The 16,877-nt window shown below is 39.1% G+C and overlaps 1 protein-coding gene across 4 annotated transcripts in view; it reads right to left on the reverse strand.

The window, feature by feature from the left end:
- Positions 1-16,877, reverse strand: part of LOC126185052 (WD repeat-containing protein 7) — a 352,004-nt gene that overhangs the window by 61,886 nt on the left and 273,241 nt on the right. For all 4 annotated transcript variants that reach the window (XM_049927810.1, XM_049927808.1, XM_049927809.1 and 1 more), the window contains 2 exons: positions 9,696-9,905; positions 7,829-8,015 (listed from right to left, as the gene is read on the reverse strand). In XM_049927810.1, the coding sequence (XP_049783767.1) occupies positions 7,829-8,015; positions 9,696-9,905 (397 nt within the window). The remainder of the gene's footprint in view (positions 1-7,828; positions 8,016-9,695; positions 9,906-16,877) is intronic.

A 16,877-nucleotide genomic window follows, 5' to 3' on the forward strand; every position in this document is an offset into this window, starting at 1 on the left:
GCTTGTGCTGCCTGGCTGGTTTCCTGCAGTTGCCTAGCAATGAACTGACCCTACTGAGTTACCAGCACCAAAGATCCATCACACAGACTATCAATAGAATAGGTTGTACTTCCTACGTAGAAACTTTCAACTAAACTATGTACAAGATATCCCGCAAGGTAACTGTTGACCTTTCACGAAATAAACTCTATGCTCACATTATAACACACATCTCATGCAAAATATGACAACATGCTACTTCCTCATTTGTACAACACCCAGTTCACATATTCTCATTACTGTGGTACACAACACAAAACAAATAGATAATAAAATACCAGACACCTTAATACACTGGTGTGGCCTGCCTCTCCTTCTTCTTATCCCCTCCATCCTTTTTCGGGTCTGGCACTGGAAACAGTGGTAGTGAATCTAGTGCGCACTGAAAAGGACATATAAGACTGACACGTACAACCATTGTTGAGCATCGTTCACTGGCGAGGTCATCTCAATCACTTGATATGGACCTTGATAGTGGGTGATAATTTCTTCATTTTACCGTTTAGGTTGTAAGGGCTTATCACCCATTGTCCTGCATAGTACTTTGGTAGTTCAGCATTGAGCTGACCCCTCTCTCATGACATTCTAGGGCATATGTACTGGCTTTCCATATCATCTTTCGAAGTCCTTGTACTGTTATACTAAAATTTCACAATGACTCCATTCTTCCTCACCTTAGATTTAATCATCATTTCAGAAGCAACAGTATTTTCCAGCCATATACCAGCTCATATGGTGATAGACGTGTGCTTTAATGGATCTTGGGTTCACTGGCCTCTTGTTAACCTTTGTAAGTGGAATATGTTGTTCACTTGCTTCAACCTGCTGTGCACAGCACACAGTTTTAACATACTGCTCCACATCTTATCTATGTTTATGCCAACAGTGTACTCTGCTGCCTGCCATTCAGCGGTTCTAATGACCCCATCACAAGATAACATGTGATCACTTGCCTGTTTTAATGCTACCTCCCACTTTATTACTGAAACCACAGCACAGTCCAAACTTAGTTATCTTGCGTAATACACAATCATGTATGATGAACTATGACTGCATTACAGACAGTTTACACTCTTCATCAGAAGCTTATGCACTCATTCGCTCCACAATGGAATGACCTAATGCCAATAACACACCAAGCATTACACTGAGACCGTTTGCATTAGCATGATGTCTACCAGTTGGGTTACTTACAAATATCACATTCAGTTTCAGCATCCAGCACATTAATTGACTATATGGATCTTTTGATGCCAATAACCATTTCGATGCTGTGTGATCTATTACTACTTTAAACTTTTTACTATACAAATGACAGAAGCTTAGCATCTCCTTCCCTGTGGTAGAATAGCTCCTCTCTACTTTGTTTAATTGTCATGATGCACAGGTGATTGGATATTCCTTCCTCTCTAATTTTTGACTTAACACACAGCCCAGTGTACGATTACCATCATCACATTATGATATGAAATCTTTTTCATACTTCAGAAATTCCAGTATCAGGCTAGCTGTGAACAATTCCTTTCACTTTCCAAATGTACCTTCACTTTCAGATATTCAACTGAATTTTACCCCTTTTGTCAATGAGTGCATCAGAGATCATACTATATCTGCAAATCCTGGGACAAATTTCCTATAGTTATTCATTAACCCTAACAAAGGACTGCGATCATCCCTATCTGAGCTGTTTGAAAACTTTGTGTGCCATTCACCAATCTAGGATCTGTTCGTATTCCCTCATGACTAAGTACATGTCCTAAGTAATTTACTTCTTGCAGCACAAAGCGACACTTTTCAATACCAAGTGTTGTGTGTGCCATGCTTAATCTCACACCAGATATACTGCTTTGACTTTAATCCTGTCAACACTCAGTTCAACAAATGTTGAAATGTGCCCAGTGCACTATTTAATCCAAATGGCATATGCCGATACTGGTCGGGACTCCAAGGAACCATAAATGTCGATTTCAGCTGGTCCTCCACTGCTACTTCTAGCTGATGATAGCCATTCCTGTAAATCTACTGTGGAAAAATACCTACAATGTCCCATGTTGGTCAGGTTCTTTGTTATACAATAAAACTTGCTCAAAACAGAATCACATGGGGCTAAAATAATTTTCCTAGTTGGACTACACAAAACTCATGAGGTAACATAAATTTGTCAGGTATCATGTACAAAAGTATAAATTTGTAATTATGCATTAAATAATGCATAAACCTTCACTCCTGCACAGTAAATGTTCATTTACAGTATATTGTACAATAAAACATTAGACTATTACACTAATTAACAAATAATACAGCATTCGCATATTTTTACTCTAAATTTAAATATGTTTATTGTTGTATGTACTTACATAATGTTCCTGTGTTTATTTACTTTACATTTCACTTTTTTCACCACATATCAAGGAGGAAAATCTGTCTAAATTTCCTGTTCAAAACTCTTCCCCCCCCCCCCCCCCCCACCCAATTTTTTGCACTATACAATAGTTCCAACAGCTTGGGAGAATTTGTGGGTGCTGCAAATTGCACATCATCATTTATGCACGTAATAGCTTCTTCACGCGTATTATCATTTTGCTCCTCTTCTGCCTTTTGTTCCTTTGTAATCATCTTTTGTGTTGTTGATTTCGATTATATCTGTTGCTGAAGTAGAAGTGGAGCAAGTTGACAGAAAGTCACCACTTCAAATGTTTTGCATTTTACTTATTTTAGCAATTGGTGCTGCATTTTCTTAAGCTTTGATGGCCAAGGAAGCCTCTTGTTCTTGACGTAATTCTCCTGAGGATCTTTCCTCTTTCAAATTATCCAACTGCCTATGCAAGTCTATATTACCTTCCCTTATTTGAGCTACCCAATGTAGTAAAGTTTTGAACCACTTTCTGAGTGATACCCACGTGTGTGTGTTTTTTTTTTTTTTTTTTTTTTTTTTTTTTTTTTTTTTTTTTTTCACTCCCTGTAAAGCCTGTAGCTAACACAGCAGGAAAAAACACAATATGACAAACACAGCATGACAAACACAGCATGACAAAAATGGGTTGAATATTAGCAATACTATAACACCTTCTATATTATTTATTCTTTATGCCTTGGGGGCAACCACACAATCCCTGGCATTATGACCTTATCTTCTACACTTAACACAAACTGTAGGTGATGCCCGAGACATGTCCTCTGTGCTCAGCAAGTTACATTGTTCACCCTGACTGGGGGGCAAACTAATACGTACTCCTCTAAACACCACCAAATCACTGTCTAAGCCTACAGGCCCATACTGCACTCGAAAAGCAAACTTCCCATGCTCTGCGATTGCATAACACTCGAAGGGAGATCAGCCAGAGAGAAATAGCTTGTTTCCTCTCACTAAACTGTGCTGATGATGCCATATGCTGACCCAGGAGGTTGCTAGATGTCACTTCTTTTCACTACACTGTGCTGATGATGCCGTATGCTGACCCAGGAGGTGGATAGATGTCACTTGCCACTTCCCACATCATAAAATGTTAGGAAGTCATTCCAATACATTTGGATGAATGGTAGGTATGAAGAACTAGTTCTTCTGTTGTCACACGTAGGCTCGCCACTCCAATAGTTGTGAATGAAGTGACTAGCCAGAAGCTCATGGTAGGTCCGGTGCGGGAAGCACTGAGGTACAGACTTTGAACCAAAGACGACTCTGAGCACCCAGGAGTTGGATATTTCAAATTTCAGGATGCCTCACCCAGATGGCACCACTTCATACCCTGACAGCGCCAGATCTAGGTGCTACCCATAGACCAGTGACTAGTAGAGACAGCAATCAGGTGTAGGACCTGGCTAACCCACATTGGATTGGCAGTTGGTGTGGAGGCATCCTCAATGTAGACAGCAGTCAACAACAGATGCTGTATGCTGGACTGACTACTATTTATATTGGCTTGCCAAGGACCCATTTTGACAAGGTGTCGCTTGCAGTCATGGAGAGAAGCCCTGGCAACATGACATGACATAACGTAACTTAGTCCTCCACTGTGCCAGGATGATGACTTGCATCAAGTCACTGCAGCAGTACTGTGGACCAGACAGTGGAATTTTGAAGACAGCGTGCTGGCTTGCCCTGGTACAGGTTGCGTGACCTGCTAGGAAATGGTGTTTGTGCAACACTTCCTCCATCTATGTCCCATGCAGTTTCTGGACGTGATTGTCTTTGTATGATGGTTTTTGATGTACTTATTCCATTTTGGCTTTGGCAGGCCTTACCTTCTTTTGGTTTTCTCGTCATTTTTCTTAATGAAAAATCTGCATAATACCCTAACTGATACTTAGGTTTGCTACGGCGTGCATTTGATATACTTCCACATTTTGTTCCATCCACCTCTGACAGGTATTGTTGGAACTATCTTAACATGAAGAAAATCCAGTGTGTAGTGGATTATTCAGTGACATTGCATGCAATGAGGATACAATCACTCCACTTAAAATGATCTCAAACCATCTCCCAACATGTCATCAGCTGTTTTTACAACATTAAATTAAAACTGAAACAGCTGCAGCCCTCTCTCTTGCATTTTATTTATTTAAGCAGCCAGTTTCAGAGTTCCATTACTCCACCTTCAGGCCTGTTGATGAACGTAAATTGGGAGGAATCCAATCTTACGTGCAGTCAAAACAGGAGGCAATATTATTTAACTTGTGCTTGCAGATCTCTGGCTTCCTTAACTGATGATGACTGTTGATGAACAAAGGGATAGTGTCATGTAAACCAGAGACTATGGACACTGTTATTTAATACTGGCTCTGATTATGACTGCACATGAGACTGAATTCCACCCAATTTATGTTAGTTAAGGGGCCTGAAGATGGCATAATGGAACACCAAAACTGATTGCATAAATAAATTAAATGCAAACTGGCAGTTGTAGGTGATTTCATTTCATACTGAGCAACCAAAGTATTTGTATCCATCTGTTACAAGGATGGGCATGCAAATGTTTTTGCAACAGGTTGGCAATCGTTCTTGTTTTGTAATCTGAGCTTGAGACAGGCATAGGTTGTTATACTACAGGTGATTTTTTATAGTATGAATTGTTATTGCCTGAAGTATTAAAGATAATGGATTCTTGCACCCTTGGTGTAAGTGGAATATTCATGGTGGTAATGAACTACTGGACTAACTTAACATTTCGGTATGAGTCATGGGACTCATTGCTGACAGATGACTAATTTATCTGATTTTTGGAAGTTTTTTTTTTTTTTTTTTAATTTCCTTGATTGCGTAGTGAGCTGGGAGTTGGTTTTTTTTGTTTTGTTTCGCTGTATACCTGATATAATGTTTGTTTTATTGCATCTGGTGTAGGGGTAGTACAGTGAGTATTTTCTGGTGGAATGATTGTGGTCACAGCGGTGGCAACAACATTTTTATCTTGAAAGCACCATATGCAGAGGAATGAGATTTTTTTATGATGTTGGTGGAGAAATGAATTAAATGGGGGAAAGCTCATTGTACATAATTGTGGGTAGATTTAGGAAGGGCATTTTGTAACCTACTATCTTTGACAGAACACTAGCACACTGAATGGTTTTTGTGTAATACTGATACAGAGTGATCCAGACTGCCAATGGGATGTGTGAAATAGAACTGGTCTTCGGAGGGAAAGAAGCAGAAGAATGCTCATGGCACATCCTTGCACCACAGCTGATTTCCAAAAAGCTAGTCCACACAGGGTGTAATACTATGAGTAAGGGTTATCTAACGGTACAGAACATTTGGAGCTGCAGGATAGGGGTATACAGATAAACGGTATGATTCGTGACATTTTGGGGACAACTTTTTGGCTTCCAACAACTACAATACACACTGTGGTTCTCAACCGGACATATCTGCTACTATACCTGCTCAGCAAACTTTAGAAAATACGACCTACTCAGAACCTGACCTTCCTAAAAATAGCTTGGATCCCAATGCACTCACTTCTCTGGACAAGTTTATAGCAGCATAAGAGGGTGTAAAAGTGTACAGCAAATATTTCAACACATACAACCGTATTGCAGCAGATACCAGCACAAACCACACTGATAGGTATAGGAACTTCAAGCACCATCTTGCTTCTGGTTCTAGTTTTTGTAGCCTGTACCTATCTGTGGTGGAAATCATCACTCTCCTGAATTCTCCATCACCATATACCAACTGAGTGGGTCACCCTTAGAGAGTAAATAGTCATCAAGCACACCATCCACTGAACACTGTGAACTGGACTGGATTAATGTAAACGTATTTGGAATGAGAAGTGTACATAAATGTAAAAAAGGAAAAATATAAAATGTAATGTTTAATTTATTTGCAGAATTAATATCAGTCTGTGATTCAGTGGAACCGATATTCTGAAGGTTGGTTGGTTGGTTTGAGGAAGGAGACCAGACAGCGTGGTCATCGGTCTATTCTGAAGGGAGGAGGATAGTTGTGACAGCACCTTTCCCTAGCAGAGCTCGTAAACTGTAGCCAGGTGAGCCAGCATGCTGCCTGCAAAATTCTGCTGGCAGGTCCACAATATCGCTGTTATGGTGCAAGCCACCAGCTTGGCACAGTGGAGACCTGGGTTACCTCACACCATGCTGGGTGGGCCTCTCTAAGTGACTCGAACTGATGCCCAGTCCATATAAGATCAGTGCGAGCCAGTATAAATGATGGCCAATGAAGCCTACAGTATCTACTGTCAACCACTAGCTACGCTGAGAACACCTACAGCAGATTGTTGACCTAATGTGAGTCATGCAGTTTCATCTACAACTGTTTGCTACTTCCACTAGCTGTCGGTCTATGGTGTGCACCTCGCACTGATGCCGCTGGGCTACAAGCTGGCACAATCTGGCTAGGGCCTCCTGCAGGCTGAAATAAACAGACTCCTGGGCTTCTCCAAGGGTCTTTGGTTTGCAGTCCATGCCTGGATGCCTCCTGCACCTGACCTCCTACAAGCTATTGGCTGGTCACCAAATTCACATCTAATGATGTGGCTAGCCTATGCACAAGTCTGCTGTTATTTGCCTGACATCTGCAAGCCTGATGTAGCTACGTGCTTGTTGAGGTGCTGATGCTGTGTGTTTATTGTTGCTGCCTTTCCGGCCTGAAGTCCTTGTGCCAGCTGCCGTCACATGCTGTCATGTTTTACTGGTGCAAGTTCTGCCACCTGAAGTCACTGCATGCCATCAAGACACCATATACAAGACTGTATGAATTCTGATGACTAAAATATGTTGTTCACACCATTCTGTGTATAACTTCATGATGGCTGAGGAACTGTTTCTTTGCACCTACAGGCCAACCGACCATCTTGAGATGACTTTCTGACAATTTATGGTGTCAATAACACTTGGGCCATCCTGGCACCATACTACAAGTGATTAGAAGAGATCTTTTCCCAGCAGTGGGACCTTAATGGATGACAATAATGACAGCACTGGTCACAGACACCATTATTAACAGAATCACATACTAATTTCTTTGCTACATTGTTACTTACGGTTATAATTAATGTTAGTGGTTCTTCACGACATGAACAACAATTTTTTACAGAGTTTCTTATTTCAAACATAAACCGCCGGGCTTAAACTATTGCTCCACATTTTATTTCTGGTGTGATCTGTATTCTATGTTTTGGTAGTTCTCATTACATTCAACACACAATTTTTTAATTTGTTCTTGAGTTATGAAAATTGGTGCAAAATGTGTGATACACGGTGGATAAAAACAATCTCAGGTGCCTAGTGGAATGTGAACAATACAGGAACATAATTAACATTTTCAAATTACCTTGGCACAAGCTTATCAGCATCACAGCAAAGTTCAAGCAGACCAAGAAGCACCTTAGATACATCAAGATAAGGTTCCCACACAGTGAAACCACGTCCTATCAAATCAATTGCTGCACGTCTCAAGGGTGTGTGAGCCGGAATACGTGGAGAAGGTGGTGCTAATAGTAGCTGTGTAAGAGCTATACCTATAACAAAAAAGACTCATAAGGCAAAAATACTGTTCATGGCTCTTCCATATTTTATGTTTTACTATAATTAACAATTCACTTATAATTTGATTGGAGTTATGAGATGAACAGATTGCCATTGAATAATTACAAATGCCTAGTGATGCTCAACAACTGCAAGAACAACCACATTTCATTTATGCTGAACGTCTAACAATCACTACTTAGATCTCGAAACTGAAGTGCTACAGGGTGTTTCAGCACAGCAGTGACAAATTTTCAGGAGAGAGGGTACACCTAGATGCTGGAAAACCACATAGCAACGCATTGTTGTAAACACTTTTTTGGTGCTGTAGTGATTACACAAAACACAAGAAAGGAAGGACACGAACAGGAATATATAAGAATGAAACCAGACAATGATCATCATCAAAGAAGGTGTCCAGAATTATGAGTCCTGACCACGATACAGGCCTCACATTTCCAGTGCATAGTAGATTTGATGTTCTGGAAAATCCAGGTGTGTCCTGAACTACCCCAGCAGCTGCTGTGATGCATGCAACAAGTTCCTCAGCAGTTTTAATGGGAGTTTCATACTCCAGAGGAGTACTAAAGGCAAAAGTGAGGTCTGGCAATCTCCGTGCACTGGAGATGTGAGACCTGCATCACAGTCCGGGCTCGTACTTTCAAATACCTTCTTTGATGATAACAATTACCCATTTTTGATCTTATTTCTTGGTTTCTGCTGTACTACGCATAATACACATGTTTTCTCACCCTATCTGTGTCCTTTCTTTCTTTCTTCCTTTCTTTTTGTGTGTTTCATGTCGCAACAGGGACGAGTTTCCAACTGTGCATTGCTCTTTGATTTTACATCGTCTAGGTGTGCTGTATCTTTCCTGAAAGTTTGTAATTGCTGTGTATAAACACCCAGAATATGAAAGTAAAAAATTTACCTATCATTTCAGTCTGACATCTTGTCGAGGGAGAAGTATGTGACTGATATAACATTTTAACAGTTTTACTCTTAGATATATTTATTTTTATCTGTTCACTTTATCGGGTATCAACCAACACTAGTCATCTGTAGATCCAATAATCAACTTGCTGTAAAATCTTGTCTAACCGTAATTCATGTGTTGGCACTATCAGTCACTGGTTGTGACAAACATATGGCTTGGGGGTGCATAAGATGTTACCCCAAGCTGTTTCTTGCAGTAGCAAACAGATAAAAGTAACAGAGTTTATGAATAAAATTGTTTAAACATGAAAGACTATTTACTACCAATTTCTCTTATAGCTACTACAAATCAACACTGCATGAATGCTGTGGAAACAAGTGGTAAGCTCAGCAGGAAATTTTCAAAGTTCCAAAGAAGATATAGAGAAAACTGCAAATGATCTGATGACTTTCTGTAAAAGCCAACCAAGTCAAACAACAAGCATCCTCTGGCTCATTTCATTGTTGAAAAAACATGAGAACATGGCATGTAACTCAGGAAACATTATCTGTTAGCAGTAACTACTGCATGGTGAAAATAAATTGCTCACTTATAAGAGACAAAGAAAATCTTAAAAAGAAAAAAACAATTCAGCTGAGTATGAATACACAGAAAACTAACAGCTGTTTGTATATTTATCATACTCTAATATAGTTTATGAGACTCACTGGCTAACAGTATTATAAAAATGACTTACTTGTCAGCATTGCGAGATTGTTGTTTCCAATACCAAAGCCTTCAACAACGGAAGTTTTACGACGCTGATCGTCACCAGCCCGTCGTCGTCCAGATGCTTCACCTCCAACATCTTGCCCAAATTCGGCACCAATTACACCCAGCAAAACAACTGCTGTTGTCTGCTTCCGTTTCAATTCTGATATGCTTGAAGGCTTGCGCACACAATACTCTGAAAGGAGACACACACATACGTACAGTTCAGGATATGGGTTATAGTATTTTATTTAATAGAATCCATATTTTAACAACTAACATGAATTACAAAAACCTTCATCACACACACACACACACACACACACACACACACACACACACAGAGAGAGAAAGAGAGAGAGAGAGAGAGAGAGAGAGACAGCACATGCACACGTGTGTGCACTCGCCTGTGTGCATGTTTGTAGTCACTAGCAATGAGATATGAGTGAATATTATAAAATTAGTTTTTGCGCTTACAGCTAGCTTGTTTATGAGTACCTATATACAGCAGATATTTTTACACAATGTAAAAACCCCAGTGAAACTAGACCTTAATGAATTATATGCCTGCATATATAAACTTGTTAACTTTAGAATATGTTTATTGTTGTATTAATTTGTCATCTTTATCACAATGCCCTAAATGGTTAGAGGATGACTAAACAACTAATATTATGAAATGTAAACACAATTCTCAAAACAACATACAGGAGTCAAATCCAGGTAAGTAACAGAAGGGGGAGCATACTAGTTGAAACCTCAACCAAGCCATTTATACCAGTGGATATCCTGTGGACAGCAACAAAAGGTCACTAGCTCAAGTGGTGACAGATTCTGCAACTTACACATTCCAACAGCTCTTTAGAGAAATTCATTAACCAAATGAACAGTGGTCAATAGTGGACAACATTTATTTGCGGCCACAGGTTCAACAAAAGCAAGCAGAAGCTATATGAGCAAATGTCCATAATGTCACTATGTCTCATATGTGCTCATTAGCAAACTTTACATAGAGCAACGAGCATGCCATTTGGAGAGTAGATGACCATGAAGCATTGTTCAAAATGTATGCTAGTGCCAGCAGCAGTGTAGGGCCTGTTTGTATGTGTACAATTTTGATCAATGGTTCCTATGTAGGAATACACGAGTGGTCTACCGAATTGCAATCCTCTTGTGGACTAAGTGCATTAGCAATATTGCCCTTTTCTCAAATGTGCAATAAGTTTGCGAGCAAAGAAGGTATATTCATTCTCATGGTTTGCACGTGTATTGCCTAACATTTTGAGAGAAACAGTTTTTTATACCACAATAATTGTCTATTATGAGTATTTGTTTGGTAAAAACTGTGACTTATCACATTATTTAGCATTAGAATGCTTTTATAGTTCACAATTTCAGACCCACATAAACAACCCCAGACATAAATATGAGATGATCTCTCACCACAACACGGATGAATAACAAAATGGGTACAATGACTGGGTACAGAATTTACTGATTTCTAGTGATGAAACACCTGTTGTACCTGCAGTCTTTCAACAACAAATTAGAGCTGGAAAAGGTTTTTGTACGATGAGGCACAGAGTACATTGTTGTTTCACAAGCATATTATGGAGATAAAATGCAAGTTATGTTTATAGATGCAAAGTATGGATTATCAATGGCACACTACTTCCACTGAAAATAATTTTTGACAACTCAAATCAATAAAATAAACTTACATAATATGAACTAAAGCACTGTTTTATTACACAATAATGAAATAAACTATTATTATATCACTCTGTTGGCATGGACAGGTGTTACTGAAACACTAATGACCCATTCGAAGCACTAAACAGTGCAGCTGCATCAGATCCCAACCAACCACTTATTCCATTATTAATTATCTTGTAGAAAACTTCCTCATTATTGGATTGTGCTGCTAGCTTGTAATCTTTTCTTGCATGGATCATATATTTTTTTCTCGCGTAGCTCGCTTTGTATTTTATATTACTGCTGCTGACTTGGACATATGACAACACAATTTATCACTGTGTTAGCTGAAGCAATAATGAAGGAATAGGAATGGATTTGCAATTGTGAAACAACAATGGAATGACGCAAAATCATTTATTAGTGTTTGGTGCACTCTTTACACAGGTGTGTCTGCATGTCTGTGGCATTAAGATTCAGAGACTAAACATAATAACTGTCATAGATAGCAGTCCAAACAGAACTCTATAGATTAAATAGTTATCTTTTAATGTGTTACAGTAGACAGCATATATGACATCGACTCCAGTGCCATGCACCTACCAACCATCCAAGTTAACTACTGTGTGTGTGTGTGTGTGTGTGTGTGTGTGTGTGTGTGTGTGTGTGTTTTTAATAAATGTTTGTTACATGTTTCATACTATGTTACCCATATTAATTATTTTAGACATTCTGCACTGTGATCACATATGCAGTAAAGTGTGCAAGCCAGTTACCTCGTACAGCAATGAGTATTCTGTGGTAGGAGGTTTGCTTCCTGCTATCTTTAACACTGGAAGTTTGACTTGTTTTAGTGAATACAACAGTAATAATTACAAGAAAGGCATTTTTCACTGTGGTGCAATCTTTCCACAAAATTTCAGTCACTACACTTTCTCTTCCAAATGCAAAAATATTTTGCTGAGTTCCACCAACACAATGAGAAAGGACCAGTGTGATAAAACAAGAGAAATAAGATATTGCACATAAATATTTAATTGTTCATTTCCCCCCCTGATGCTATTGGAGAGTGGAACAGGCAAGATGTAGATTGGGAAGTGTTTCTACGAACCCTCTGCCACGCAGTTAAGTGTGAATTGCAGAGTAGTGATGTAGATGGTTTTCATGATTTTAAAACTTACGATTATTTGTTTGTTGTGTAGTTATCCAAATATGTGTTGATTAATGGATAGTGAGAAGAAAATGTAAGGTTTTTGTGTTATGAGGAATGATGTGGGGGTGGGTAGTGGGTTACTATTTGTGTGTATCATGTATATATAAAACCCATTGCTGCCATATTAACAGTTATGAGAGTGTTATATTTTATTACTGGGATAGTTCTGGTTCTGTTATTGGATACACTGTGTTTATTTGTGAATACTTTTGTTAAATTGAAATAGATTTCTTTGTGGTCAGAATATGAACTGCATAAATAATAAAAATAAAGCTATGCTGAAAGCAGCGCCTCACAATTTTTTATTCTGTTCTCAATATCAGTTGAAGTATTACATGTCATCCACCTTACTCGGCCAACTTTCCTGCTTGATTGTATTGATATCAGTTATGTGCAAAAATGGGATTTTTTTGTGTTCATAATGAAGGAAATAGTGATGCTAACCTTAATGTGTGTGACAGAGCTTGGAGCGGACAAGTGCATATGGCAACCAATGAGACATATTGGAATTGGGTTGATGAACTTACAGGAGCAATAGCAAGGGTGGCATATCCCAAGATGATGATGATGATGATGTGTTTGTGGGGTGCTCAACTGTGTGGTTATCAGCATCTGTACAAATTCCCAACCTTTGCTCAGTCCACACTTGCCACTTTCACGAATGATGATGAAATGATAAGGACAACACAAACATCCAGTCATCTCGAGGCAGGTGAAAATCCCTGACCCCGCCAGGAATTGAACCCAGGACCCCACGTTCGGGAAGTGAGAACGCGACAGCGAGACCACAAGCTGCGGACGTATCATGAGAGTGTGAACACGCCATCATTACAGAAGTGCAGTACAGAGAAAATAGTGCATGGTGGGTGCCTCGAATGTTCACTCCTGACATGACAAAGAGGAGATTAGATACATTTCGGCAACTTCTTGTGTGTTTTGAGTATGGGGTTGCCAGGTTCCTAAACAACATTGTGGCAGGTGATGAAAGCTGGGTTCACCATTTTGAGCCTAAAACAAGAGAGCATCAGTGGAGTTTCACCAAAAACGATCACCACCATCAAAAATGTCAAAGACCATGCCATCAGTAAGCTATGTCAAGCTCATAGTGTTCTGGGATGTTCAAGGTGTGGCACAACCATAAACTCTGCAAGGTACTGTGAGACCTTCAGAAAACTGAAAGCATAAATTTGAGAGTTCATCCACACAATGAGCACTCTCTCCTTCAGTGTGACAATGCCAGACCACACACAAGTGCTGTGACATCTGCAACAATCAAATGCCTTGGGTTTACTGTCATTGATCATTCTCACCTTCAAGCAGTTCACTTTCATAGTGACAAGGCAGTGTAAGCAGAGGTGAGGTTGTGACTCCGTTAAGAAAGTCAAACATTTTACATTGACAGAATCAACAAAACTGGTCTCTTGTTGGGAGAAATGTGTTCGTCATCAGAGTGATTATGTTGAGAAATAAATATGTAGACATGGAGATTAAAGAAGCAGAATGTTAGTAAAGTTCGTTTTATTTAAAAAGAATGATGAATACGATGGTTCAGGATACCCACAACTGTAGTAATTAATTGGAAACAAATTACTGTGTAATGACTTTCAGTCAGTCATGGGGCACCTCCCATGGTGTTAGGCTCATAACCACTTGGAAATGGTTGTGGTTGAACTGGTGGTGGCATTAGAAAAGAAAATTCCAACTTGTGCTGTGCTCGATTTCCAATTTCTCCACAGTTTCTTTTCTCCCAGGTGAGCTAGTTCAACAATGTATACACCAGGTTGAAGTTGAATTACAATCTTTGAGCAGCAAGGTGGTATGCATTACAGAGCACCAGTGGAGAGAGAATGAAATGCAGCATATAAGACTATCATCACATGAATGTGAGCATTGCTACTGTATAACTAGCTTAAGTAGTGGGCGATTATGTATCTATATCAGAGCTGGCACACTCATTAAAGACAGAAGAATATCTGACCACAATTAGTGTAAATAAACATTTTGAATTGGCAGCCAGTGTGCTAACAAAGCTAGACATCCATAAGAAGCCAATCATTCTGTGTGTGTACCACTCATCTGGTGATGACACTTTCTTCAACAAGCTGACATCCTGGAAAGTGTCTACGCCCCAAAACAAACATAATAATATGTGGATTCATGAATATTAATAGAGGTTTTGAGGCTGTGCCACAAATGGTAAACACAGCTATTAGATTATCAAAAAGTTGATCATTGGTCTTAGACCATGTATGCGAGCATAATGCCTCTGAACTTTTTATGTAAAAGTTCTTAAAGCTTCTGAAACAACACAGAATTTATTAACATTCACTTCTTTATTCCTCATGTCTATATATTCATTTCTCAACACAGTCACCCCGACAACCAATATGCTTCTTCCAATGAGAGACCAGTCTGTTGCAATTACTGCAGAATGTTTGGCTTTGTTGGTGGTGCCGCACCCTCACCTCTGCTTGCAGCACTTCATGACTATCAAATTTAGGTCCTTAAAGGTGTTCTTTATGTTTTGGAAACAGAGGAAAATCAGCTGCGGCCATGTTGGGACTGTAGGAAGGATAATCGATGACAGTGAAGCCAAGGTGTCAAATTATATTGCTAATGTCATATTGCTTGTATGTGGTCTGGCATTGTCATGCTGCTTCACGTGTGGATAAACCCTTTGAATTCGAAACTCAATTACAGCCTGCTGTTTCTAATGCATAGACACAGTTATGTTACACTCTGCCAAGTTAACACTACAATTCAGAGCCCTTTAGTGACACAGAGCTGTAAAAATACAAACATGAAGAATAAAGATGTAGAACGTTAATAACATTTGTTTTATTTATAAAGGTTTAACAGTTCTCACATAAAAAATTAAGATGCATTACTTTTCAGGAGGCCCTTGTACTTGAATATGTTGAAAGGAAAAATTGTGAAGTGTTTAGAAGAGACCTTGGCCTTTGAGAGCATTATTTTTAGATATTAAAGCTAAAGACTGGCTTGATAAAACCCACAAAACTGCATGCCTACAAAAGCATCTTCTCGGAAAGTGAAATACATACTTGTTATAAGGCACAGGGAAATCAATCCTGGCATGAAGTGTATATGGAAAATAATGTACATACTAAATTCTCTAAATTATGCACATTGTTTAAATTAATTTTTGGGGAGACATTTCTGAAAGTGGCCCATTCAACTGTAGCCACTTTCGAAAATAACTGCAGGTAATGGAAAGAGATCTCAGAAACATACATTTCTCAGTTCTTTACAAATGCACTGCACTAATTCGTAGTTCCCAGATTATCATCACAGGTACAAAAAAATATACACGAGAGTACTCCTTGCTAGGAAGAAGAAAATGAAGATCTCAAGGCTTTGTTTTTGCTGATGACATCACCATTTGTATTTTCCAATGAAGCAATCAGAAAAATGGTACAATGGTGAAAAATTTGTGAAAGACCTGCAAAAAGAAAAAAAAAAACAGAAGAAAAATAGGTAGCTACTGTTTTCCAAAAGGCAATCCAGTGTCCAATGCACGTAACCCATCAGCAGAAGCAGAAACTTGTTCTGAGCAAAAATCTAAACTAACTGCATCTGATGTAGGCATTTTGCAGCCTGACGGAGGAGACGTAAGCAAGCAAAGTCTGAGTCCAATGGATGTAGCAACTGTGACTGGAATCCACATGACCCTGGGTTATGATCATACCCATTTAATAACAGTGATAGAGACAGAATATTTACAAAGGGCATTTCAAATGTTGATCTTCAAACAGTTTAACTGATTGCAGGCAAAGACAGTAGAAAATTTACCAAGCATCACTTGCATTCCAAATACGACATCTTTTCAAAAAATTCCAGAACTTCATCCACAAAATTGTTCTATGCTTATCTTTTACTTATTGTGCATTGTCTTCTTTAAAATACTCTCCTTCACAATTGCGACACTCCTCCCCTCTTCCTTAAGCAGTCTTGGTACACCTCTTCTTGGATCAAATGAAGCATCGTCTGTGAATTTTCTTTTATCTCGTCCATCATTGTAAATCTTCGTCCTTTCAATGGGGTTTTCAACTTCGGAAATAAAAAAACGTCTGCAGGAGCCAGGCCTGGAGAGTACACAGGATGAGGCAGCACAGCAATTTCATTTTTGTGCAATAGTCATGCAGGTGTGTTATCATGATGCAAGAGCCATGAATTGTCTTGCCACATTTCAGGCTGTTTCCTTCTCACAATTTCTCACAGGCATCGCAACACATTCCAACA

This window comes from Schistocerca cancellata, chromosome 4 (assembly GCF_023864275.1).
Source record: "Schistocerca cancellata isolate TAMUIC-IGC-003103 chromosome 4, iqSchCanc2.1, whole genome shotgun sequence".
NCBI classification, from domain to species: Eukaryota; Metazoa; Arthropoda; class Insecta; order Orthoptera; family Acrididae; genus Schistocerca; species Schistocerca cancellata.